Source organism: Protopterus annectens, chromosome 2.part1, assembly GCF_019279795.1.
Source record: "Protopterus annectens isolate FY-2018-M chromosome 2.part1, PAN1.0, whole genome shotgun sequence".
NCBI classification, from domain to species: Eukaryota; Metazoa; Chordata; order Ceratodontiformes; family Protopteridae; genus Protopterus; species Protopterus annectens.
This window is the reverse complement of record NC_056729.1, coordinates 1,712,250,975-1,712,276,717: the sequence shown is the minus strand read 5'-3', so window position 1 is coordinate 1,712,276,717 and position 25,743 is coordinate 1,712,250,975. Positions and strand designations below refer to the sequence as shown.

At 41.9% G+C, this 25,743-nt stretch overlaps 1 protein-coding gene across 1 annotated transcript in view; it reads left to right on the top strand.

Annotated features, from left to right (window-relative positions):
* ALPL (alkaline phosphatase, biomineralization associated) overlaps window positions 1-25,743 on the top strand; it is a 693,762-nt gene that overhangs the window by 442,352 nt on the left and 225,667 nt on the right. The window contains exon 7 of the mRNA XM_044063160.1: window positions 22,631-22,771. Coding sequence (XP_043919095.1) covers window positions 22,631-22,771 — 141 coding nt within the window. The remainder of the gene's footprint in view (window positions 1-22,630; window positions 22,772-25,743) is intronic.

Here is a 25,743-nt window from a genome sequence, read left to right as displayed (position 1 = left end):
CCTGATGAATCTGGTCATCTTGGGGCAATGTAGCAATTGCCTCATGTACACTGACAACTCTCTCCTCCTACCACCCAACACTACAACCTGTGAGAGATGTACTTATACAGCCAAACTGGAAGCCAAGCTCTCTCCAGCCAAGACTGTACTAGACAGTCAAGAAGAGAAGGTAAACACCACACCACACTCTACACATAGTCCATCAAAACCTGCACCACCCAAACTCACACATAATAACACAAAGCACACACGTACATTTGCGGAGGCTCTCAATAAAAATCTGCCCAAACAACAGAGACCTCCAAAGTTGAAATGCAAGCAATCACCACCCCTCAACACTATCCGTATGACACATAGCCCACAACATCAGTGTGCCTCTCAACCTCAGCCCATAAGGCAAAACACTGTACCCAACACACTAGTCACTGACGACTCTATAGTCAGGCACACTGATGTCCCCTCTTACCAGGCTAAACAAGGAGAATGCTACTGTCAGCTGCCTGTTGGGTGCCAGGATCCACCATATAACGCACGCACTCAGGCCATTCCACAACAAGTACAAATATGACTCTGTCATTGCCCATGTTGGAGTGAATGACCTGAGATGTACCTCCCTGGACTACATGAAAAGAGACATAGAGGAGCTCTCTGACCATGCAGGTATGACACTAGCCATGAGTAGCATCCTCCTATCACCCAGAATACCACAGTACAAGGGCAAAATGATTGACTTCAACAATTGGCTAAGCTTCTGGTGTCATTCCAAGGGGATCCAGTATCTGTCTGACTGGGACGACGTGATTGGCAGGCCACTATGCTTTGCCAGAGATGGCCTGCACCTGCCACCTCTGGGATTCTGGACACTGACTAAGATTCTTGCTGCCCCTATAGTGCATTTTTTAGGCAAGGTTCAAACATCAAATGCACCACCATAGTAGATACAAACAAGCAAAATCTAAAGGTAATGCTACTCAATGCTAGAAGACTAAACCACAAAATGCACTCACTCAAGGCACTCAAGATGGAGAACATCGACATCTGTGCAGCGACAGACACCTAGTTTAATGCTCCAGAGAGCACCCCTGCATTACCAGGCTACAATTCTTACCACCCCTTTCAGCCACCTAACCTAGACCAAAACACTAAAGGAGGAGGCGTGTCCATATTCATAAACTATATCCACACCTCCAGGCTAGTTGCTCAACATAATGCATCCAAAATTATCCAAGTAAAATTAACACTGGGCAAGACTGCAATTCAAGTTGTAGCTTGTTACAGATCCCATGCCATGCCCCAGGACGCCCACTCCATGTTTCTCGATATACTGGATAATATTAAGGTACAGCCCAATACCCTAATATTGAGAGATTTCAACTACCCTACCATCAACTGGGAAAACTACTCAAGTACTAACTCATCTGCGCAATGTTTTCTGGAATTCATCAATTCCAACACCCTGAATAAGCTTGTCCATACCCCTACCATGGGCAGCAATATCCTGAACCTGGTCATTACCAGTATGGGTAACAGATGATCCGTGCCAGAGGTCACTTCCTCGCTGGTCAGGTCGACCACAAGCTAATCATCCTAGACATCCATATCCTGCCCCTACCCCCCACCCCATTAAGGAAAGCTCTGTAAAATGTTTTCAAAAGCCAACTTCATGCTTAAGTCAGAAGTGGCCAACTTCATGTCACCCACACAAATGGAAAATAGAGACATGACTGCTGAATCATATACAAAAGCACTGTATAAGCACATACACAAGTGCTTGGATCGTGCCATCCCCAACAGAACCAAGGCGCTATCCTCCAAAAAAAGTAACCAAATCTAGTGGTCTCCTGCCATAAACAAACTCTACAACAGAAGGAAGAAACTGTTGCAAAGCAGAGTAAAATCCCATGATTGCAGGAACTCCCTGGTCAACATCCTGGCAGATAGGTTCAGTGCAAAATTCACCCCCCCACCCACCAAAGGGCCCATCTCTGTACTGGAAGAATGCAAAGCCCCTGTAATCATGGACACACAAGTAAAGACCGCCCTCTCCAAAGCCAAGAACACAGCATCCATGGGATAAGATAACATCCCAGCTGCATTAAGCACAAACTAAAAATAAACTGGCACCCCACCTAAGTACCATGTTCAACTATAGCCTCACTTCAGGCTTTGTGCCTATGGAATCGCTAACAACGATGGTTATCCCACTCCACAAAGGGGGTGCCACCACTGACCCTGGGAACTACCGCCCCATTAGCCTGACAAGCCTGGTCTGCAAGGCCATGGAATGCATCATCCAGGAGCTTATAAACAAAGACATAGGTAACCTCCGGACTTTAAACCCCACTCAGTTTGGGTTTATAAAAGGTAGATCATGCCTCCTAAACCTGATTGACTTCTTTGAAGCAGTCACCAGAGCCATAAACAAGGGTAAGGTGGTGCACACAGCCTATCTTGACCTCGCCAAGGCTTTCGACACCATCCCGTACTCTGGTATTATAGATAAACTTACTGGACTAGGCATAAATCTGTATGCCACAAGATGGGTGACCAACTGGCTCACTGACAGAACCCACACAGTGAAAGTAGCCGACTCCAAATCCGACTTCAGACCAGTGGCAAGCGGAGTACCACAGGGTTCGGTCCTGGGTCCTCTCCTGTTCAGTATCTACTTCTCTGAAGTCCAGGCTAATACAGCTGGTCTCTGGCTAACAAAATTTGCAGATGACTGCAAACTAGGGGCCATAATAGATTTGCCTAAGGATATGGACATTCTACAAAGAGGCCTCACTGAGACTGATGTTTGGTGTCAAAGTCATGGCCTAAAGCTGAATGCCAAGAAGTGCGTTATCATCCCCTTTGGGAAAAACACCATACCCATGAACTACCACAGGGGTGGTAGCCTACTAAACACTGAAGGTGTGATAAGAGACCTTGGGACACAGGTGAACAGTAGTCTCTCCTTTGATAATCACATCACCACAGTAGTCCAGAAATCCTTCTACATGGCACACCTCATCACAAAGGGGTTCTCGTCCAGAAAAAGGGAGGTCGTCGTTCCTCTCTACTCATCCCTCATCAGACCCATTATAGAGTACAACACCTCGTTTGGCATGTACCTTGCAAGACATATGCAATATCTAGAAGGGCCACAGAAATACCTCACTAGGAGGATTATCAGCCTCAAACAGATACCATACACAGACCGTCTCAAAAAACTCCAGCTCTACTCCATTGCATATCGCCTGCTCAGAGGCGACCTCTGCCTAACATACAAAGCCATGTCTAATCCAGATCTGATGGACATGCTACACTTAAAGAAATCCCAATTTCTCTGAGCCACATGCTCCAGGGACCTAAACCTTGTCACCACAATAAACAGAACATGCTGGAGGGATAGATTCCTGTCCCAGAGACTACCTCTGCTCTGGAACAGGCTATCCATTCATGTCAAGCAGAGCTCCTCATTAGCCCTCTTTAAGAGAAATCTTGACAATTGGATGGGAACCAGGAAATTCACCCCGAGGATCACTGTTGTGGTGCTGCTCGACAGGGGCACAGAAAAATAATTTTATTGAGTGGAGAAAGCCAGGGAACCTCGTTTGGCTAGGCTTGTATAGTCTCTAGGGCTGGTAGCCTAGTACATACCTATGAACCTATGGTGTCCATGGATGCCAGCAGGGGAGGGGGCTACTGCAGGTCCAACAAGAGATGCATCTCTCCATGACAAGGAAATCCTTCCAAGAACAAGGAAGAAGACCTACACATCTGTTACCTTGGGTAAAGACCTACACGTCTGTTACCTTGGACTTCAGGGCCTTAAACTAACTAACAGATATAAAGAAGACCTACACGTCTGTTATCTTGGGCTTCAAGCCCTTAAACTGACAAATATAAAGAAGACCTACACAGCTGTTACCGTGGGCTTTGGGGCCTTAAACTGACTAACAGATATATATGTTGATGTTCAGAGAGACTTTACTGTCCCAAGGCAAGGACAAGATGAAGTACTTAAACTCTGCAACATCAGTTGACAGGTGACCAAATACTCCATACAATGTGGCTATGATAATGTGGATATATCATGTAGGTCGCAAACTATAGGGTCAATGATTTAAAAGACATGATTGGCTGAGGTCCCAGTCTCTGCCAGACCATGCGAAATCAGGACTTCTTAATGCTTCTTTGGACAAGGAGCTTCTGTTATGACTTCTACAGAAAAAAAATGTTCAAGAAAGTGGGTGAAAATGAAGACTATTCAGTCTGTCAAGCATTTTTTCATTTTTCTTTTTCTTTGCACCAAATTATAGTAGAAAGTACTCCACCAAAAGAAAAAAGCAAAAAAAAAAATAAATAAAAGGTAAGAAAGATTGGTATAGCAAAACAGTAGCAAGTTAATCAGCTGAAATCAACAGACGGAACAACCATAACTCTTAACATGTTGGGTGGCGCAGTGGTGCAGGGGTTAGCATTGTTGCATCACAGCAAGAGGTTCTCCAGTTCGATTCTTGGCTGGGTTGCCTTCTGTGCAGAGTCTGCACATCCTCCCTGCCTTCATGTTTGTTTCCTCTTGGTGCTCAGGTTTTCTCCCACATTCCAAAGACATGCATCTGGAGCATTTCTCCTCAGGCCTCTGTTGAAAATGTGCTCTGTCCCAGTCTGACTTTTCCGGTAAACAAATGTTAAAATAAAAAAAATTAAAATGTTCCTCCATCCCAAATAGATGGCATAGTAAAAAGTTTCTGTACATACTTTAGGAATCTTCTAACAGCCCTAGGAATGAGGAACACAAAGCTGGAGCAATTTACTGTGGGGCAAACAGCTTTTTTAAATGAGGGGTCCATGTTGTCCACGGTTAAATATACCATCACGAGAAACTTGAATGTAATACATGAGTGAATGGCCAGATGGCGAATGCTTTACAGGACTAGAGCAGGATAATACTGGTAGTTTAAAGTACAAGTAACAGCTTTGCAGAATTCTGTACCAGCTCTGACTAATAAAGCTGTGTATCTGGGAGCCCCTGGTACAAGTTATTGCAGTAGCCTAGATGTTTTTTTTTTTTTTTATTTTATTTATTTTCATTTCATGACTGGGAAAGTCGAACTGGGCAAAAAATAGATCTTGGGGAAAGCTCTAATAGAATTAAAATACAGAAATTAAATTGTAAATATAAGAATGTGCAATACACTACAGCTGGGTAGTTAGGTGCAGATAACATAAACTTAGATTCATAGATAAGTTGATGTTACAATGCACACTTGGCATTTTACATAGTTTTATTAGCAATTAGGGGAGATACAGTACAGGGCATTTCATGGAGCTTAAACATCAGACTCAGTGTGTGGGAATCAGATGTGTACTGAAAGGTATTTGGTACCGAGAGACATCAAGTAGACTAGAATACGCCATTTACATTGTACTAAAAGGTGTGAGACTCAAAAGGAAAGAGGTTGTTTAGCCAGGAGCAGTGTAGAAACAGATCCAGGAAGCCTTAAAATATTGTTTTAGAATAGTTTTAAAACATTGCAATTTATCTAATGGAAGTAGGAATGGAATTCTAGATCTCTCAGACAAAGATGGAACAAAGTGCCATTGTAGATGAGTTAAAGTATTTGATTATTGTAAGGAAAATGTTTCCGTGAAGCACAGAGGTTTATTCAGTGAGTAAAGTTTAATAATAAAGACTGGTCAGTTTATATATGGTATCTTGAACTACCACCAATTTGGTAGGTGACAGCTGTGGCTAGATAATTTGTTTCAAGGTCAGGCAGTGATGTGATTTTCCTCTATAGATGACATCCAAATCTAGCTATTTTATTATAGAATTGCTCAGTTTTGGCTGGCATGAATGTTACCATTTTGTGAAAATTGGGGCTGCATGTAAGAATAATTGAAGGACAGCATTTGATTCTGTAGAGACCACGTTTTGGTGCATTCTTTTGATGGCTCATTGTAAATCGTGGTCAGATTTGAGACTCTTATTTGATAGTAATGCTTAGTGGTTTTTCAATTGTGCTGTTGAATGAGGGGATACAGAAGGTAGATAGGTCTGCATAACTGAGTGTTTTAGGTGCAAAAATCATTTTTTTGTTTTGTAGCATTTAGTAGGATGCATGAGCTTGAGAGCCATGACTCATTGGAGGAATAAGAGGTCCGAGTTAGCTCTTGACAATCTGATAAAGGTATTGGCAGAGCAGAAGAATCTAGTGTCATTTGCAGATTGAATAACTGTGGTGTTTTTGGTCACTGTAAGTAAGTCATATTTATAAATATATTGAATAGTAATGGGTAAAAAGGAGGAGTATTCCTTAAGTCACTTAGCAGCATGGGATCTGTTGATAAGTAGCCGTGAGACCAGTGTGGCCGAGACCAGGAAAGGGAAATGTGGCCGAGACCAGGAAAGGGAAGTGTGGCCAAAATCAGGAAAGGGAAGTGTGGCCAAGACCAGGAAAGGGAAATGTGGCCGAGACCAGGAAAGGGAAGTGTGGCCAAAATCAGGAAAGGGAAGTGGGGCCTAGACCAGGAAAGGGAAATGTGGCCAAGACCAGAAAAAGGAAGTGTGGCTGAAATCAGGAAAGGGAAGTCTGGCCGAAACCAGGAAAGGGAAGTGTAGCCAAAACCAGGAAAGGGAAGTGTGGCCGAGACCAAATATTAGAATTTGAATTGGAGTCTTTCATGTGATACAATGTCAACTGCTTTAGTAAGTCAGGAAAGGAGAGGTGCAACTAACATGCAAAAACATCACTTTTATACCAACTATTTATGAATTAAATGAGGTAATTTTGTTTCTTAAAAAAATTGTATAAAAAGGGATGTAAAAAGCCGGTTTACAAAAGAGAAATTATAACCTGTATGCTTTGTGATGTGTTTTTTTTTTTTACTCGTTTATTGCAGATAGTCTGTGTCTAGGCTATATGGACTTGAATTTATAATAGCTTCTGAGATGGAGGCAAGATGATCTAACAGGAGACGGGTCTACTTCATGATATCAAAAGCCGACAGTATTGAAGCTGATATTGTCAGCAGCACAACATCGAAAGTGCAGAACATCGTACAGGTAAACAGAAATCTCTGTTGGGAGAGATTTCTGTTTACCTCAATGTAGTGCTGTCTCGGAGTTGGAATATTTAAGTAGGGGGATGTGGGGGGCGCAGCCCCCACTTGGGGGGTGCAGCATTGCTTGCCCCCTTGCCTACGCTAGTTAGTTTTTATTTTTGTTTGTTTTTTTTTTTTTAATGTTATTCGATGTTTTCCTACATCAATCACTAGAGGCAGACGTTTAGTGATTCGATGTAGTAAAATTTCGATAACATGATATAGACGCACAGGAGACACCTGGTCCTTCAGCGTCAGTCTGTTATCAAAGACCACACACCACGATTTCTCAGCTTCTCAACAAACTGCAGTTCATTAAAACTATTAGTGGGAGTTAGGACAATAAAGTTTGAATTTCTCACAGAGACAGAAATGACCAGCCCATGGCCTAGGAGATGTTGAGCATAAGATGATACCAGTGTATCCAATTGTTGATGCGTTCCAATTTCCTGTCGGCTGAATCAGCAATAAACACACTACCTGGAGGAAAGGAACAGCATAGTTCATTATCATTTGTGCATAAGTGATATTTGTAGTTTCTTGAGGTCAGTTTGATTTTTTTTCTTATGTAGCTTGGATAACCATTATAGACAAGACATGGCTTCTAGAGTTTCTCCAAAGGCTACTTCACAGATTTTTTGAGTTCTTCCATCCTAAGATTAGAACTACTTTTGGGGATCAGTCAGTCTCTGTCTCCCAGACTCTGCTGTTCAAGGGCATATGAATTATTTACCCTGGAATTATTTGGAAAGACTAAAGGTGTTTTTTTCATAGATTCATAGGTGGTTACTAGGCTTGCAATCCTGGGGACCATTGAGGAGACTAGCCCATATTCTCAGTTGCTTCTAAGCACCATCTAGTTAAGTGACTTGCTCAACGTGGCACAGAAGGCAAGTGAGTGCTGAGAGAAATCAAGCCCTGACCCACAGGAACTATAGCTCACGACTTTGGCCAGCAGCACCAGCTGCCAGCCTGATTCCTGACTATTTCTTCTTCCAGAGAAGACGGAAGTTCCACAGTGTCCTAGACTAAGTTGGTTTATTTTGTGCTATTTTTATTTTATTTTTCTGTTAACCAGGTGAACCTGTGAGGGCATTGGTGTAGCTATCTCTTCTGGTGGCCAGGGCTACTCCATAATCTGGTTCCCAACTCAACATTAAGCTGAGGTCCAAAAATGGCCCTTTACTTTAAACTGTAGTAAAAGAAAAAAAACTTGCTACAGCTAAAAGGGAGCACAGAATGGTGATAAATTAAACTACACAAAAAGTGCTAAAGTGTTTTCACAAATGTATTACTGGCATTCAAAAAACTGTGGGTAATGTGGAACCTGACATCTTGTGTCCACGGTAACTGCTCCTTTTCTCCACCCTAGGTGCACCTCTCTAAGAGGTACAACTTCCTTTTTATCAGGGATGACACAGGATCACTGTCTAAGTGGCTTTAGTTAAATTGCCTGTTTAAATGACTTGGTGAAAGTCACACAGCACACGAAGGGAGACTAAGGATAACTGACTTAGGACAAAAGGATGAAACTAGTTTGTAGCTCATAGTCTTAAGTCAGTTGAGATAAACTGTAAAGCAGAATCATCATAAACACCCTTTTCCCAGTTTCTACATGGATTTGGAGTGTATCATTGACTGCTGCCATGTCTCGATTCAGTTCCACTCGCCTAACTTCGGCACACCAGATTGTCACACGACTTGTGTCTACATTGGATGCCCTTCTTTCCTCTTCCCCTTTGCTGTGATCCCAAATTGCTTCCTGCTTTCCTGCAATCTGTTCTTTGACTTTCTCTGCAATTCAAGTTACTTTAGCTTCTGCTCTGGTGTCCTCATTTTTCTCTATCCCACAGTGTGCATCCTACCTCCCATCTGAGACACTTCATTTCCATCACCTCTAGCTTCTTCATCTACTCTGCCTTTACTGCCCAGGTGCCCTTATTTTTTAGCTTCTTTGACATTTTTCTGTCACATACTGCACCTGACAGTCTGCCAGTTGGCTGTAGCCCCTCTGATTCTACCTTTGACCACCTCATTCAGACTTCCCTTCTCCTGGGCCATCCCTCTTGCATACATGAAGCAGTTATCCTGTCCCACTATCTTCCTTTCTATCTCAGTTCTCAACTTCTTCTGATTCCCCCATTTGCTGCCATTACAGCTGTCTTATTTGTACTCAGTTTCATTCTGTGTGCCTTCGTTTTTGCATTCCGTTTCCTATCATCCGCTGATGTTCTTGTTCAGAGCATGCCTGTAATTCCACATCATCTGCATACAGCAACTTTGTTGATCTGTCCCCGGTGACCTGTTTGCTAATGTAGTTCATCACCAGTATGAACAGCAATGGGCTCAGAGCTGAATCCTGATGCACACCCACTACCACTGGGAACCCCTCTGTGAGTCTTAAGCACTGTTCATACTTGTGTTAATGCATCCTTGTATGTAGTCTGCATTCATTTTACCAGTATTTCTGGGACTTTGAGCCTTGCACAACTGCCCAAATCAGCTTTCTTGGAACCCTGTTACATGCTACCTTCAACTCTAGGAATGGCCAGGTGGACTGTTTCTTCTCCAGCTTCTTCTCAACTGTCTGTCTCACTGCATGATATGAATCTGAACCGCTGATCTCCCATCTTATTTTCTACTAATCTGCATATACGTTTATCATCACTCTCTTCTGAACTTTCATGCAATGTGACAGGAGTTTGATGACTCTGTACTTCCCACAGTTGTGTGTTCCCTTTGATGCCTTTCTATATCACTGTTGCAGTATTCTAAATAGAAGGGATGTCCAGCCCAGGGCAGCCCAATGCTCAGCCATTATGAAGAAGCCTAAAAAAGATTGTAAATCCGCTGTACATCACATTTATGCTCCCCACACAGAATGTAGGGCATATTGCCTCCAGTTCAAATGACATTTTTGCCAGCTGGTCTGAAAGACTTCTTGCTGTACTGAATATTTAGCAACACCAGATAAGTGCCCTGTTGTTTTTGTTTTTTTTTTGAGCATCTTGTATTTTATTTTACCACCTACAGTTCATGTCATCCAAGAAGGAAAATGTCAGTGTGGCACGCAGATTCCCTGTAAGAATCTTCACGAACAGTGCATTTTTTGTTTGGGTGTTTCCCACTACCATACCTCTTGTAGTATCTGTAAGGCATTTGGGCCTAAGACAAACATAAGAAATTTCTCTTCCCTGGCCATTTATACTGAAAACCAATGGCCTAAACAGTTAGCCCAGGGTGCTATGGCAGAATCCTTTAACCCTGTGATGCTCCTGGGAGGTAAGAAGGGCAAGAAGCCTTGGTCAGAGTCTTTAGCTATCTAGCCTCCACCAGATGTCCCTCTCGAAGCGGGTAATAGCTCAGGTTGTTCAGCATCTACATCATGAGCAGTACATACTATGATCCCACTGGAAGCCAGCATGGATTTGTCTTTTCACATGTCATCAGAGGCTATGCAGGCACCTGTGCCAGATGTCGAGGGGGAACCACAATTGATTCTCTTGGCAGGTCCTAAAGGGATTCTACAGATATGGGTCAGGGGAGGTTCTGGGTTCTCATCGAATCTTGCCAAGGTTTGGAACCTCCAGTATTTGTTAGGGCTGATATCCCTTCCAAGAAAAGATAAAAACTTAAGTGTGTTTTGGTCCATTGTAAGGATCCTCAAAGGGAATGTCAAGAGTTTACTCAGGGCTTGTTTTCTTTCCTTGATGGCACTTAAGCCTGCTCAAAAGATTTTGGTACCTGTTCCTCCTTGGACCTCTACCCCTTCTAAATGACTTGGGGAGCTGGATTCCTCAGATGAGGATTCAATGTCTGATGAGGGGTCTTTGTCCTGTTCTTCACAGATGCCTTTGCCTTTAGCTTATTGTTCTGATAAAGAGGAGTCTGTTAGCCCTGAATCTCGCAGGGATTGTCCTTTGGGGACACAATTGCTAGAATGATGGAATACTTTAAAATTTAGTTTTTCTGATTAATCGCCATTTAAACGAAAAATTAAAAAAGTGGAAAATTATTGACAACATTTTTTTTGCAACAAACACTACGTCTTTTAATTCATTCATGCCAGGTCAGCTTCACTTCCACATTTTGTTTCTGGTCTTTCTTTCACAAGCGATAAATGGAAGTTGGTTTAAATGGAATGACACTATTCATCAGTGGCAAGATCATGGGGAATTTATGGAAAAGTGACTGCTTTTGAGTTGGTTCAAAATGGAATCAAAGGTGGAAAGAACAATTTTGAATGGAAAGTTTGTTTTTAAAACTAGTGATACCATGGTTTCCAAATATTGCAAGAAAGAGTTTAAATATCATCTCAGCAATTCATTGCTGAATTACTACCTGTGAACCAAGTATGTATGTATTGCTCATGATGCACCATCAATAACGGCTTCATCGTCAACTAAAGTTGACTCGGCTCATCACCAGACTACATTTGTTGAACTTTTGGAGATGGCAAAAGCAATGTATCAAGGGAAATGCAGCAAAATTACTAACACCATTGCAAGATGGATTGCTGAGAATAGTCAACCGATTAAAATTATCACTGCTGAAGGTCTCCAGGACATTATTTGTGGCTAGTGGAAATCTGTCATATACTTTGCCTTCCAGGTCCATCATTAGCAATCAAATTGATGCTTTGTATGAGCAACTGAGAGAGAAAATAAGTCAGGTTGTGGCAGGAGTTGAATTTGTAGCTTTAATGGTCGACTTTTGGTCATTCATGGCTAATGATAGCTACCTTGGCATTACTTGTCATTTCAATGACAAAGATTGGTTTGTATTAAGTAAATTGAAGAATGACACTATTCAGAAAACTGTGGTAAGATCATGGGGAATTTGAGAAAGTGACTACTTCTGGCGTGGACAAAGCATGTAATGTGATAGCTTCTCTAGGAAGATTGCCATTTCAGAACTCGCCCTGTATAGCATGCAACCTTCAGTTGTCTATAAATAAAGCAGTTGCAGAGTCTGGAATTGAAGGCCTCTTAGCTAAATGCCACAAAACTGTGGGACACTTTAAGCACACAATCCTGCAAACAGTGCTGAGTTGACATCGCAGCAGGTGCAACTGTATCAGCAACAGGAGAAATTAACTCAGGATGTTCCCACATGTTTGAATTCATCTCTTCAGATGATCAAACAGCTTCTAAACAACAAAGAAGCTGTGCTGAAAACTCTAGCAGCCAGGCCCCAAACACAGGCTTACTCTACCAGTGTAGATAAGAGTGGGAGAGACTGCATCTGGTACAAAAGGGTCTCAAACCCTGTTGCTATGCTACATAATTACTGGGCAGAGAGCAGTATGTTTCCTGCTCAATGATGCTTCCAACCCTCTGCCACTTTGAAGTCGAAATGTTAGTATTTGATGACCCTGTTAGCATCATACATTTCAAAGAAACATTTTTAACAGATCTAAAACAATGCAAACTGAACCTCAACCTTTCATGGTTAGAAATTGTGACTGCACTGGACCCACATTTCAGAAATCTTCAATGCTTGATGAAGGACAAAAGACATAAAATTTAGCAAGAGCTAGAAGTTCTTGTGGAACATTCTGATCAACCATCACCCACAAAGAGAATGCGAATGCACAAACTTTCATCAGACTCTGAAGATAAGTCTCTGATGCCTCTCTCCTTCTCTGAGAAAGTAGCTGTTTAGCAATACAAACTTGAAAAACAAATTGACATTGAGTCCGATCCATTGCAGTGCCTTGCAATGCCTTGGATCAGCTTGTCCACATCCCCACCAGGGGCAACAATGTCCCAGACCTGGTCATTACCAATATGGGTAACTGGTGTTCCACACCAGAGGTCAAATCCTCGATGGTCAGATCCGACCACAAACTAATCACCCTAGACATCCATATCCCACCTCCACCCCCCATTAAGGAAACCACTGTCAAAAACTATTCCAAAGCCAACTTCATGCTTCCTAAGACAGAAGTGGCAAACTTCACAACATTCATGCAGACGGAAAATAGAGGTACGACTGCTGAATCTTACACAAATGCACTGTATAAGCACATACACGAGTGCATGGATTGTGCCATCCTCAACAGAACCAAGACGCTATTTTCCAAAAAAAGGAAGCCAATCTGGTGGTCCCCTGCTATAAACAAACTCTACAACAGAAGGAAGAAGCTGTTGCAAAAAAGAGTAAAATCCAAAGATTGAGGAACTCCCTGGTCAGCCTCAGCAAGAAGCTGAGATCCCTCACAAAATCCTCCAAAGCCAGTTATGAAAATAAAATCACCACTGATTCCAAAGACAACCACAAAGCATTCTACAGCTATGTCAAGAATCTCAATGGCAACACTCAGATCTCCTCTGAGCTATAGCACAATGGCACTAAATATGCAGAACCAACCGATATTGACAACATCCTGGTAGAAAGCTTAACTTTACCCCCCTCTCACCCTCCAAAGGGCCCATCTTAATACCAGAAGAAGGCAAAGCCCCTGTAACCACAGGTGAACCACAGGTGAACAAGTAAAGACCACACTCTCCAAAGCCAAGAACACAGCATCCATAGGACCAGACAACATCCCAGACTGCGTACTGCATGAACTACAGAACGAATTGGCACCCCATCTAAGTACCATGTTCAATCATAGCCTCACCTCAGGCTATGTGCCTACTGAATGGTGCACAGCGATGATTATCCCACTTCACAAAGACAGTGCCACCACGGATGCTGGAAACTACCACCCCATTAATCTGTTGAGCCTGGTCTGCAAGGCCATGGAACATATCATCTTGGATCTTATAAACAAAGACATAGGTAACCTCCAAACCCTGAACCCCACTCAGTTTAGGTTTGTAAAATGTAGATCATGTCTACTAAACCTGATTGACTTCTTTGAAGCAGTCACTAGAGCCATAGACAAGGGCAAGGTAGTGCACACAGCCTATCTTGACCTCGCCAAGGCTTTTGATACCATCCCCCACTCTGGAATTATAGATAAACTCACTACACTGGGTATAAATCCCTATGTCACAAGATGTGTGGCCAACTGGCTCACTGACAGAACCCACACATTAAAAGTAGCCGACTCCAAGTCCGACTTCAGACCAGTGATAAGTGGAATATCACAGGGTTCAATCGTGGGTCCTCTCCTGTTCGGCATCTACTTCTCTGAAGTGCAGGCCAACACAGAAGGTCTTTGGCTAACAAGGTTTGCAGATGACTGCAAACTGGGAGCCACAATAGAATCACCTAATGATGTAGACATTTTACAAAAGGGCCTCACAGAGACTGATGCTTGAAGTCAAAGTCATGGCCTTGAGCTCAATGCCAAGAAGTGCATTGTCATCCCCTCTGGGAAAAAACTCGGTACCCATGAACTACCACATAGGCGGTAGCTCACTAAACACTGAAAGTGTGATAAGAGGCCTTGGGACACAGGTGGACAGTAGTCTCTCCTTTTATAACCACATCGCCACAGTAGTCAGGAAATCCTTCTACGTGGCACACCTCATCACAAAAGGGTCCTTCTCTAGAAAAAAAAGGAGGTCATTGTTCTTCCCTACTTGTCCCTCAACAGACCCATTATAGAGTACAATGCCCCGTTTGGCATGTATCTCACAAGATACCTACAACAATTGGAAAGGCCACAGAAATACATCACTAAGAGGATTACTGGCCTCAAACAGATGCCATACGCAGACTGTCTCAAAAAACTCCAGCTCTACTATGTCGCATATCACCTACTCAGAGGTGATCTCTGCCTAACATAGAAAGCCATGTCAAACCCAGAGCTGTTAGACATGCGACACTTAAAGAAATCCTAATCCCTCCAAGCTACATGCTCCAGGGACCGAAACCTTGTCACCACAATAAACATAACATGCTGAAGGGATAGATTCCTGTCCCAGAGACTTCCCAAACTTTAGAACAAACTACCCATTCATGTCAAGCAAAGCTCTTCATTACCCCTCTTTAAGAAAAATCCCGACGACTGGATGGGAAATGGAAAATTCATCCTGGGGATCACTTCTGTGGCACTGTTTGACAGGGTCACAGGAAAATAATTTTCTTGTGTGGCAAAAGCCAGGGATCATTTTGGCTAGGCTTATATAGGCCCCAGGGCCAATACCCTAGTACCTACCTATGAACCTATGAACACAAGGAGAATTACCCAGTCCTGGCTAAGTTAGCCAGAAATTTTAGCACTCCCAGCCACTACCATCTCTTGTGAATGCTTGTTTTCGGTTTCTGGATGTGTTCAATTAAAAAACAAAAGAGCATCTTTTGAACCAACTAATGCAAACAAACTGCTCTTCTTAAGCAACTGGCTGAAAAAATAGTGACAACATCAGTGTCTTGTTTTTTTCACTCTGTTTATATCAAAGTGCTAGACTAATATGCTTGAAGGAAAAAATGTTGATTAATATGCAGTTAATTTCGATTAAAAATGTTCATCGAACAATTAATTATGATTACATTTTTTAATCAAATAGCAGCCCCACTTTAAATGGGATTCTGCTCGTGTCTGCTATTCAAAGACTACATTATGAATTGCTTCAAGTGGATACCCTTAAATCGCCAGCTCCTCCTGTGTTGACTGCCTTGTTAGACACTTTCATTGCTGCTTCCAACTCCTGATTCTCAGACATCCTGCTCCTAACAAATCTGGTAGGTTCTACATAGTTCCTAAGCATTGTCAATTTTTATTTAAATGGTCTGCTGCTTTTCCTGCTGTGGTGTCAGTCTCTTCTGACAAACCTTCTAAGCTTTTGCCCTCTGATAAGGATAGCAGGGCAATGGAGGTTAGTAAGAAAGTTTGCACTGCTTCTATTGTATCCTTTAGGGCTATAATTACCAGACCCACACCACCAGGTATGCTCTGGCCTTGATTGCTCAGGCTTGTCAGGTTATTTCTCACATCCCATATTCTGAAGGTAAATCCTCTGCCTTATCTGGTTTAGAATCTGCTTCTAAAGTGGCTCACCACTTTAAGTGTAGCTATGATGCTGCTGTTGCCTCGTCTAGGGCTGTGGCTCTTGGGTCCCATCATGAGGCATTACTCTTGGTTTTGTCTCCAGTCTCTACCTGAGGACATTAAAGCCGAGTTGTTGGATCCTCCTTTGGATAATGTATATCTTTTTGGGACCGCTGCTGCTGACATGTTTCTCCCTTCAAGAGAAAGGCAAAGTCTTGCAGAACCTTAAATGTATTTTTGTCTGTCCAATCCATAAACTCTAGAGGAATTATCCTTCTATATCTACTTTTGTTCGCAGGCAACCCTGCAAGACCTCCAAGGGCAGGTAGGGTGGTAGGTGAACCCCTTCTGCTTAGGCTTCTCAGTTTTCTGTGGTCCAGTAGCCTCCTTTATCTGAGAATCCTGCTTCTCTTTGACAATCTCGCTCCTTTCTTTTAGACTCAGTTCCTTTGTTCCTTTGGCTTTCCCTTTCTCTTCAGAACTGGCTTCTCATCACTTTAGCCTCTTGGGTTCTTTCTATCATTTGTCAGGGCTACTTCATGGTATGGAAGTCTCTCTCTCTCTTTTTGTTTCCCCTCAGAATTCCTCAACCTCCTCTAGAGCAACTTCATTTCCCAGAGGTTCTAGGGTCCCTAGTGAACAAAGGAACCATTCAATCTGTCCCGCTTTCTCAAGTGGGAAAGGGTTTTTTCCCATGATGTTCCTGGTTCCTAGAAAGGAGGGCACTTGAAGACCTATTCTGGATCTCTCTTGGCTCAACACCTTTCTCGAGGTCCCTTCTTTTTGGATCCTTACTCTTCAAACCCTGTTTTCACTATCAAAACAGGATTTTCTGGTGTCTTTACATCTGAAACATGCTTACCTTCATACCCCTGATCACCCTCTTTTCAGAAAGGTTTAAAGTTTCTCTGCCTTCCTTTCATTTTCAGTTCTGTGCTTTGCCCGTTCACCTCTCTACTGCCCCAAGGGTTTTCCCAAAATGACTAGCTCCTGTGATTGCTTTCTGCAGGCTTCAAAGCATTCAGATTTTTCCTTATCTAGATGAACTTTTGCTTCAGATAGCTTCTCTCAGTCGCCTGTTACCGAATCTTTAGTTCACCATCTCTCTTTTCAAAGTATGGGGTTCACTATCAACTTCCAAATGTCCATTCTAACTCTCTGTCAGGAGCATGTGTATCTGGGATGCAGGATTCAGACAGTGCCAATGTTGGCCTCTCTTCCACCTCCAAAATTGTTGTCATTGACAGCCTTCCTTCAGTCTCTTCTTCTCTTACTGCCATGCCAGCCAAGGATTTTTTTCAGGCCCTGGGATTCATGGCCACTTCTCTTCTGATGTTCCCTCTTCCCAGACTGCAAAGTCAGTTCGGCTGCAGCATTGTCACCCTCTGGATTTCAGTGCACCTCTCCTTCTCTGTCAAAAGAAGGAATTCAAGTGGTGGATTCAACAGTTTGCTTTCAGCGCAGGCCTACCCTTTCAGCCTCCAGTCCCTTCTCAAGAACTGTTCACAGATGCCTCAGACGTGGTGGAGGCCTTTTTGGTCACCTGAAAGTTCAGGGTCTCTGGCCTCCACATCAGACCATATCAACTTCAGAGAGATGAGAGTTCCGATTCGGGCCCTTAAAGTTTTTCACCCCTTGTTCTCTTTGGGCCCCTTGAAGGTGTACTCAGATGACACTACAGTGATGTATGTAAGGAACGAGGGAGGCACAAAATCTTACCTCCTGTGTAAGATGGCTCTTTAGGCTTGGGAAGTGGCTGTCAGTTGTCAGTTAACTCTTCAGGCAGTTTACATTCCTTCAGAGCACAATCTGGTGTCAGACTCTCTGATGAGTTCCAGGACACAGGCTCACAAATGGATGCTTCACAGACCTGTCTCTGGATGTTGCCCCTAAGTGGGGTACCCTTTGGGTACCTCTTTTTTGCCTCCCATTGCTTTTCTTCCTCTTCCGCTACTTCCAGGAGTCCTGCAGAAGATTCAGCTGCACTCCCCAAAAATCTTGCTAGTGACCGAGGATGTGCTCTGGGCTTTACAGCAGACAAGGAAACCCTCAAGTATAAAATCTTTTGTCCAAATGGAAAAGATTTTCTGTCTGTCATGCTCTTAATCAGGACCCTTTTTCAGGGGCTATCCCTCTAGTCCTCTCATTTGTGTCATTTGCTGCAGTCTGGCTTGGTCTATTTTTCTATGAAGGCCCATTTACCAGCCATTTCTGCTTGTCTGCCCTTGAATCCTCCTTTGGCTTCTCGTTTTGAGGTCAAACAATTTCTTAAAGGTGTCCTATATATTAGGCCTCCAAGAAAAGCTAGTCTCCTCCTTAGGACCTTAATATTGTTTTGGAAAAATTGACTCTGGCTCCTTTTGAGCCTGCAGATTCTGCTTCTTTGCAACATTGTACCTGGAAGGCTGTTTTGTTGCTGGATCTGACTTCTGCTTGGAAGGTTTCTGAGCTCCAGGCCCTTGTGGCCATTCCTCCTTTTTGGCTTTTCACAGGGACAGGGTGTCCCTTCACATTTATTGTGCACAGTTCTGCAGCAGTTAGCATTGTCGCCTCACAGCAAGAGGTTCTCTAGTTCAATTCTAGGCTGGGGTGCCTTCTCTGTGGAGTCTGTATGTCCTCCCTGCATTTGTGTGGGTTTCTACCAGGTGTTCCGGTTTCCTTCCACATTCCAAAGACATGCATCTGGAGTGTTTCTCCCCAGGCCTCCTCTAAAAATGGGCTCTGTCCCAGTCAGAATTTCCCAGTAAACAAACATTAAATAAATATTGACCATGGTAGTAAATCAGTTATTCTTGAATTAGTTGACTCCCTTTTTCCCTTTTCTCCAGTCTGCTAGTAAGAAGGTCCTGCCTAACTTGGATTTGCATAGACAGCTCAGGTACTATATGGATAAAACTAAGACTATTCATAAGTCTGACCAGCTTTTTTGTTTCATTTCATCCCAGGACATTGGATTTCCCATTTCTAAGCAAACCATCTCCTCCAGGATATCAAAGACCATTTCCTTTTGTTATATTTTTCATGGCAAATCTCTGTTTCTGTGAGTTTGTTCCACTACAGCTGTTGCCTCTTCTGATGCCTTCTTCAAGTCATTGGACATCAAATCCATCCTTGAAGCTGCTACTTGGTCTTCAGTACATACCTGTACTAAGCATTATAAACTGGATATGGTTTCTAGGGCCAGAGCAAGCTTTGCTGAAACCATTTTATATGGCTTTGTTGGGGGCTCTTCTCTTCTCAGCCTTCCATGTCCCATTCTGTTGAGCTTTTTTACCCTCCCTTCTGTTTAGGATACTGTAACAGTAATATAGAAGGACAGAGTACAGTTGTGTAAAATCTTACCATACCAGTAGACCTTTTCTTCACTGTTGTACCATCCAACCTACTTGTTTGTTCTGTTTTTTTGTTTTAGACCCCCTTCTGGCTGAGGGTTTCCCCTTTTTCTTCTGAATTTTTTCCTTTTGGATGTGCATGAAATCCTTGTCCTGTGGAGACTGTTCACTTCTGGGGCAATTCAGTTCTGGATAGTTGCGCCTGTACATCCTTATGCCCTGTGTTTTGTGCGGGGAGTGTAAGTGTGATGTACGGCATATACAAGATCATTGGGCATTGGTATACTGGCCAAGCATTTGGGCTGCCCTCGTAGGGAGATCCTTTCTGTTTAGGACACTGCAACAGCAAAGAGAAGAACAGCTACTGTTATGGTAAGATTTTACACAACTGCATTTTGACTTCCATATCCCTCCCTTTCTAGAATGTAGGCCTTCCTTGTCCAAGTTTCAGTCCTTTTGAGTTGACCGCAGGCTGCTGGATGAGGAAGGATATCAGATAGAATTTAAAATAATGCACCTTTAAGGGAACATCTTCTAATCCATTAAAGATGTTACTGGCAGACCCAATGTTGAAATGCATGTTGAAATATGTTATTATTAACTTGCATCACAGAATGACGACAAGGTTTGTATTCTAGGATGTTCTTGGTACCATATAAAGTTGGGCCTTGGAGACTGCTCCCATGTCTTTCAAGGTTGATCAAATTCCTGGTAATAAGGAAGCTCAGAATGCTCACCTTTCACTCCTGTCTGCCGGTTTTGCACATAGAGGCTGTTATGGTCACTCTTGACCTGAAATATGCCTACCTAGATGCTGTTATCACCAAAGAATACAGAAAATTCCCTAGGTGTGCGTTCATGTGTGTGCCTTCTGTGGAAGGTTGAGCACTGGGCTGACCACTCGGAACTGTAAAACTCCTCTGCCAATCATGAACAGACAAGTGATCCACTGTGGTGACCCCTAACCAGGAGAAGCTGAAAGAAGAAGTAGTTTATTATGAGTAAGAATGCTCACAAAACTGTACGCTTAGTTAGGGTGTTTATACTTGCACAAAATGGTACTTTACTCATTCGCGTGTGCATTTCAACTAGTAGAACTTGTCTGCTGCCTGCTGTGAGGGTTATTGTTGACCAAATTATTTATTTATTTGTCTTTGTTGACTAGCAGAGCCCAGTTTTAGCATGGGGAGGAAAGCTCCCCCAAAGTACACTGATATTAACAAGTGAATTTCAAACAGCTAAACAACAAAAATAATTACAGGAGAGGAATATACAGTAAAATATTTACAGCAACAATTATAAGTCTGTATAGTTACTCCAGCTGTAAAATCTTACAGAAGTAAATGTATTGTTACTGCAGAAGGGAAACATTATTGTAAACTTAAGTGTTCTTTCATTTCAGTAAAGACAGGTTTGCAAGGAGTTTAATATGTGTAATGAAGTTAGTTATAAAATTGTACAGGAAAGGAGATTACAGCTTTGTAAACAGTTGATATATTGAAGTAAGTTATAAAATAATATAAGAGGGGATGGAAGATATTATGTAGGTGGATAGTGGAATTGCACAAGATAGAGCAAGGTAGAGGATTGTTATTTAGGCTGCCCATTCTAAATTGGTGCATCTAGAAGGTTTACATCTTTGATGCATGAGACACACGAGAGGGGTAGAACTGTGGATGTGGGCAGTTAGAAAAAGGGCAAGATGAGAAGTGTTTGGGGGGAGTGATGAAGAGTGATGCAGTTATTCAAATGCAAGAGTTCATATTTGTTTAGTGTAGCAACACACTGATCAATATTGAGCAATTTGTGGTTCAGCCCGAGTGAGGTACAAAGCACTTTACAAACAAAAAAATCCAAAAATGTAAGCATTAACAGAGTAGTTCTGAATAATTACGTAGAAATAACTGTGTATATACATTCTAGTAAAGTACAGTGCAGTGTACAATCAAGCAGAGTGTAATGCACAATATGTACATTAGACATTAAGGTGGGACCATCTACAGTGAATCTTGAGAGAGGAGAAGAGACTCTGAAAGGAGACAGGTTAGGTAATATGCTCTGTGTTCAAGCAGGAGCATTTGCTTGGATAAAGAAGCACCTTTTGAGTTGCATTCTGAATTTGGAAGTGTTGATTTCCTTACTTTCAATGGGAAGAGCTTGACAAAGAGTTGGTACCTGAGAGAGAAACCATGTGCATTGCTGTGGAATTTGGTTCTAGGAGTATTGAAAGTTGGCGTGACAGAGCATGTGTGGTGCTGTGGAGGTTGGTGTGACAGAGCATGTGCAGTGCTGTGGAGGTTGGTGTGACAGAGCATGTGCAGTGCTGTGGAGGTTGGTGTGACAGAGCATGTGCAGTGCTGTAGGGTTTATTTCTAGGGATGATGGGTGTTGGTGTTATTTGTAGGTAGTGCCTCAGGTTGTACGAGGAGGATTTTTTGTGAAGCCTAGCTGCAAGGGAAGTAAATATGTGGAGTTGGAGTAGTTTGTAGAGTTGGGATCATAAACGTAGGTTTGATCTAATGAGTAGCTATTAGGCTTTGTCTAGGGTGATACAGTGATGCTTACAGGGAGGTGAGTTTGTCATTAAAGAAAAGTACTCAGAAATGTTTACAATAGGCATCTGGAGTAATAAGGTTATTGCCAGCTGTCTGCAATCTTAATTATAGATTTGCTGGGATAATGCACTGATCTTCAAATGAACGAGTGGATGGTAGCATAAGTCATGAGAGATATGCAATACCATGCATAATATCGCCCACATTGCATTGTTAGGGTAATCTATAAATGTTATTTTCATAATCTGAGTGACACAGTACATCACACGACATACCTTTCTCATTTGCAGTATCTTTTTGTAGTCACTCGTTATGTACACAATATTTCCCATTTGATGTGTCGCTTCTAGTGCATTGCATGTAGTTACCCTGTTCATGGGGAATTTTATACTTCTTTGATTTTATTTATTTAGTTAACATTTGTTGACTGAGAAAGTCTGACTAGGACAGAGCCTATTTTCAGCAGAGGCCTGGGGAGAAATGCTCCAGATGCATGTCTTTCGAACATAAACCCATCAGCTAAACATTCAGTAATAAAATAAACATGGAAAACTGCTGGAAGATGGAACTCTGATACTAATGTTTTAGGACTGTGGTTTGTATATGGCATATATATATATATATATATATATATATATATATATATATATATATATATATATATATACTTATCGCATTCATTTAAATCTTTTTTATCGCAGGTTATCATGGGTGGTGGAAGAAAGTACATGTTACCAAAGGATACCCTGGATATTGAATACCCAAACAAGACGAAAACTAATGGGACCCGTCTAGATGGACGAAACCTGATTGAGGAGTGGAAGACTGGCAAACAGGGCAAGGTAACTTACTCCTCTGTTTTTCTGCTAGTGCATTTTAATTATACAGACATGACTCTCAAGGTCTGATTGCAACAGGTACTAATTTTTGCAATCACGACATATATTTAAGAAAACTAACATTCATCGGGACAAAGCAGGTCTGTTATCTGATAAATCTGGTGATGTAATGAGAAGGACATTCCACTAAGACTGTATTTAGTTGAAAACTGAAGGTTTTGTTTCTTTCACACTTGTCTACACTTTTTTATAATATGCACCACACTGCTAAACAGGTGCAGTCAGTAACTTTCTGCAGAGAAATGAAGCAAACACGTTCGATTGATATGCTTTAGGACTGCACAGGCTATATCTGAGTCACTAACCTCGTATCATAAAGGGAACTATTTTTCTGGGTATGTGTTCAACTCCCAGTTGTATCTTTCTGTTTACGTATCAATGTTCTTTATAGCATTATTGACTTAAGAATGACTTTTCCCAGCTATCACAACACTGGCACTGTTATTACTAGTTGCCTGAATACCACAGGTATTTACTTTTTAAATATTTTGTCAATAAGAAAGGGAACTTGTTTTTGCTGCACTTTTTTTTTGCAGGGGACCTGAAAACAAAAAGCAAAAACACATAATTTCATACAAACAGACATGTATTACTACAAGAGTGCTTAAGAATGAATATTCTATGATCTGTTGGTGAACATTACTAGCTTGAATGATTTGTTTGTATGTCTGTCTGTCTATCTGTTCTTTGTTGACCAGGCTAGTAGCCTCTTTTCAGAAGATACCAAGGTAGCATTCAAACTGACTAGGGAAAATTTGGCCAGGGTATCAAGGAACTCCCCTACTCTTTATAAGTGCTGTGGGATCTTTTACATCCACCTGAACTATCATCAGTGCAGGCAGATGGGATCTTGGTTTAGCATCTCATTCGAAGGGTGGCACACTCGGCAATGCAGCACCCCACATATGCTGTGCTAGTGTCCACAATCCATGCATTTGTAAATGATTGTATTCAGTAAGGGGAAAACTCTGTGCTAAAGCAACTAGAATGTGTATATATTAGTTTGCAGAACCCATCAGCCCAACACGTGTTGTGTTCATAGTTAAATTAATTAAGGCACAGGTTTCATTAGACATCGGGCTGACCAATTTGACAGTATCTAGCGTGAACCTGTGGTGATCATCTGAAACAACCATAAAAAAAGGTACTTTGCTTTGATATGTATGCAGAGAGGGCTTTGAGTATAGAATGGATGACCTAACTTGTATTCATTAGCTTAACAAAATTAATATGTAAGCAAAGGAAAGATAGAACCCTGTAAAATTAGCTGAACAAAACAGCATTTGAGATAAGATGCCTAGGTAATATGTTCATATGTTTATAGGTTGGTTCTAGGCTACTGGCCCTAGGGCCTATACAAGCCTAGCCATAACAATTCCCTGGATGTTTCTTCCCACAATATTTACTTCCCTGGACCCCTGTCTAGCAGGGCGACTGACATGATCCCCGGGGTGAATTTCATATCTCCCATCCAATAATCAAGGTTCCTTTTGAAGATGGCCAAGGAGGCACTCTGCTTGATATGTATGGGCAGTCTATTCCAGAGTACGGGGAGTCTCTGGGTCAGGAACCTATCCCTCCAGCATGTTTTGTTTATTGTGATGACAACATTTAGATCCCTGGGGCATGTGGCAATGAGGGATTGGGATTTCTTTAAGTGGAGGAAAGGTTGAGCGGGGAGAGGGGTAAAGTTGGAGCTGAATTTGTCGGCCAGTAGGTTTACTATACCTTCTGGCTTACCATTTATAGGTTCATAGGTTCATAGGTTGATACTAGGCTATCTGCCCTAGGGCATTTATAAGCCTATCCAGAGTGTGTTTGGCTCTCGCCACCCATTTTAAATTCATTTTGCTATGCCCTTTTTCGAGGTTAGTATACTGTGCCTCTGTCTAACAGTGACACAGAAGTGATACCTGGGGTAAACCTACGATCTCCCATCCACTCATCAAGATTCCTCTTGAAGAGAGTCAATGAGGGACTCTGCCTAACCTGGACTGGGATTTTATTCCAGAGTGAAGGGAGCCTCTGGGTTATGAATCTGTCCCTCCAGCATGTCCTATTTATTTCAGTAGAAAAAAGAAAATGTGTGGGAAGCAATGTGCAGAGTAGGTTTTAAATCCCAAGTAGTTCACTATAAAGTTCCAAATACAATACGAATCAGGTTCAGATGTCTCCTCAGTGTAAACAGCCTATGCAGGCAATTGCTGACACCCAAAACCAGCGGGTGCGTTCCTCTTCCTAGTAGTTCAGCCACAAACTCTTGTTAGTGCAGCTCCACAAAACTATAGCTTGTCATGCACAATCAGGTAAATACAAGCGTTAAGCGGAGGTTATAAATATTTATTAAATAAAAACGGCAAGCGCTTTCAACTTGTGGTCTTCTTCAGGCCGATAACAACTAAAGTGCTTGGTGCAAACATTTAAATATACAAACATTAAAAATGCAATGATGTCACATCCTCAATTAATTGAAGTGCATGCATTATTTAAAAATTAAAGGGACAGGAAGTGCTGCCCTAATTTCAAGCATAGCTTGTTGTAAGCAACTTCTAAAATCATGAATAAAACATAAAAATATATGGCATGTATATATACATATAGTCAGCCATACTGTATTGCTAAACAATCAATCTTATAAACATGCTTTATACATAAAAAGAAATGATATTTCTATTCTTTTAACAGAGCTAAAAAATGTGCATCCACACATGTCATGTGTGGAATGCATGCATCCAAATATCCATGTCATGCACTAATAGAAGTGGAACAGAGAGATGGAACTGGGATGTTGCATGTGTGCATTTGTTAAAAAATATGTGAAAAAATATGTGTAAGCGGATAACGCATAAAGTATATATGTGTATGTCTATATGTGTAAATTGTACACATATATAAAGACAGTTGACAATAAGACT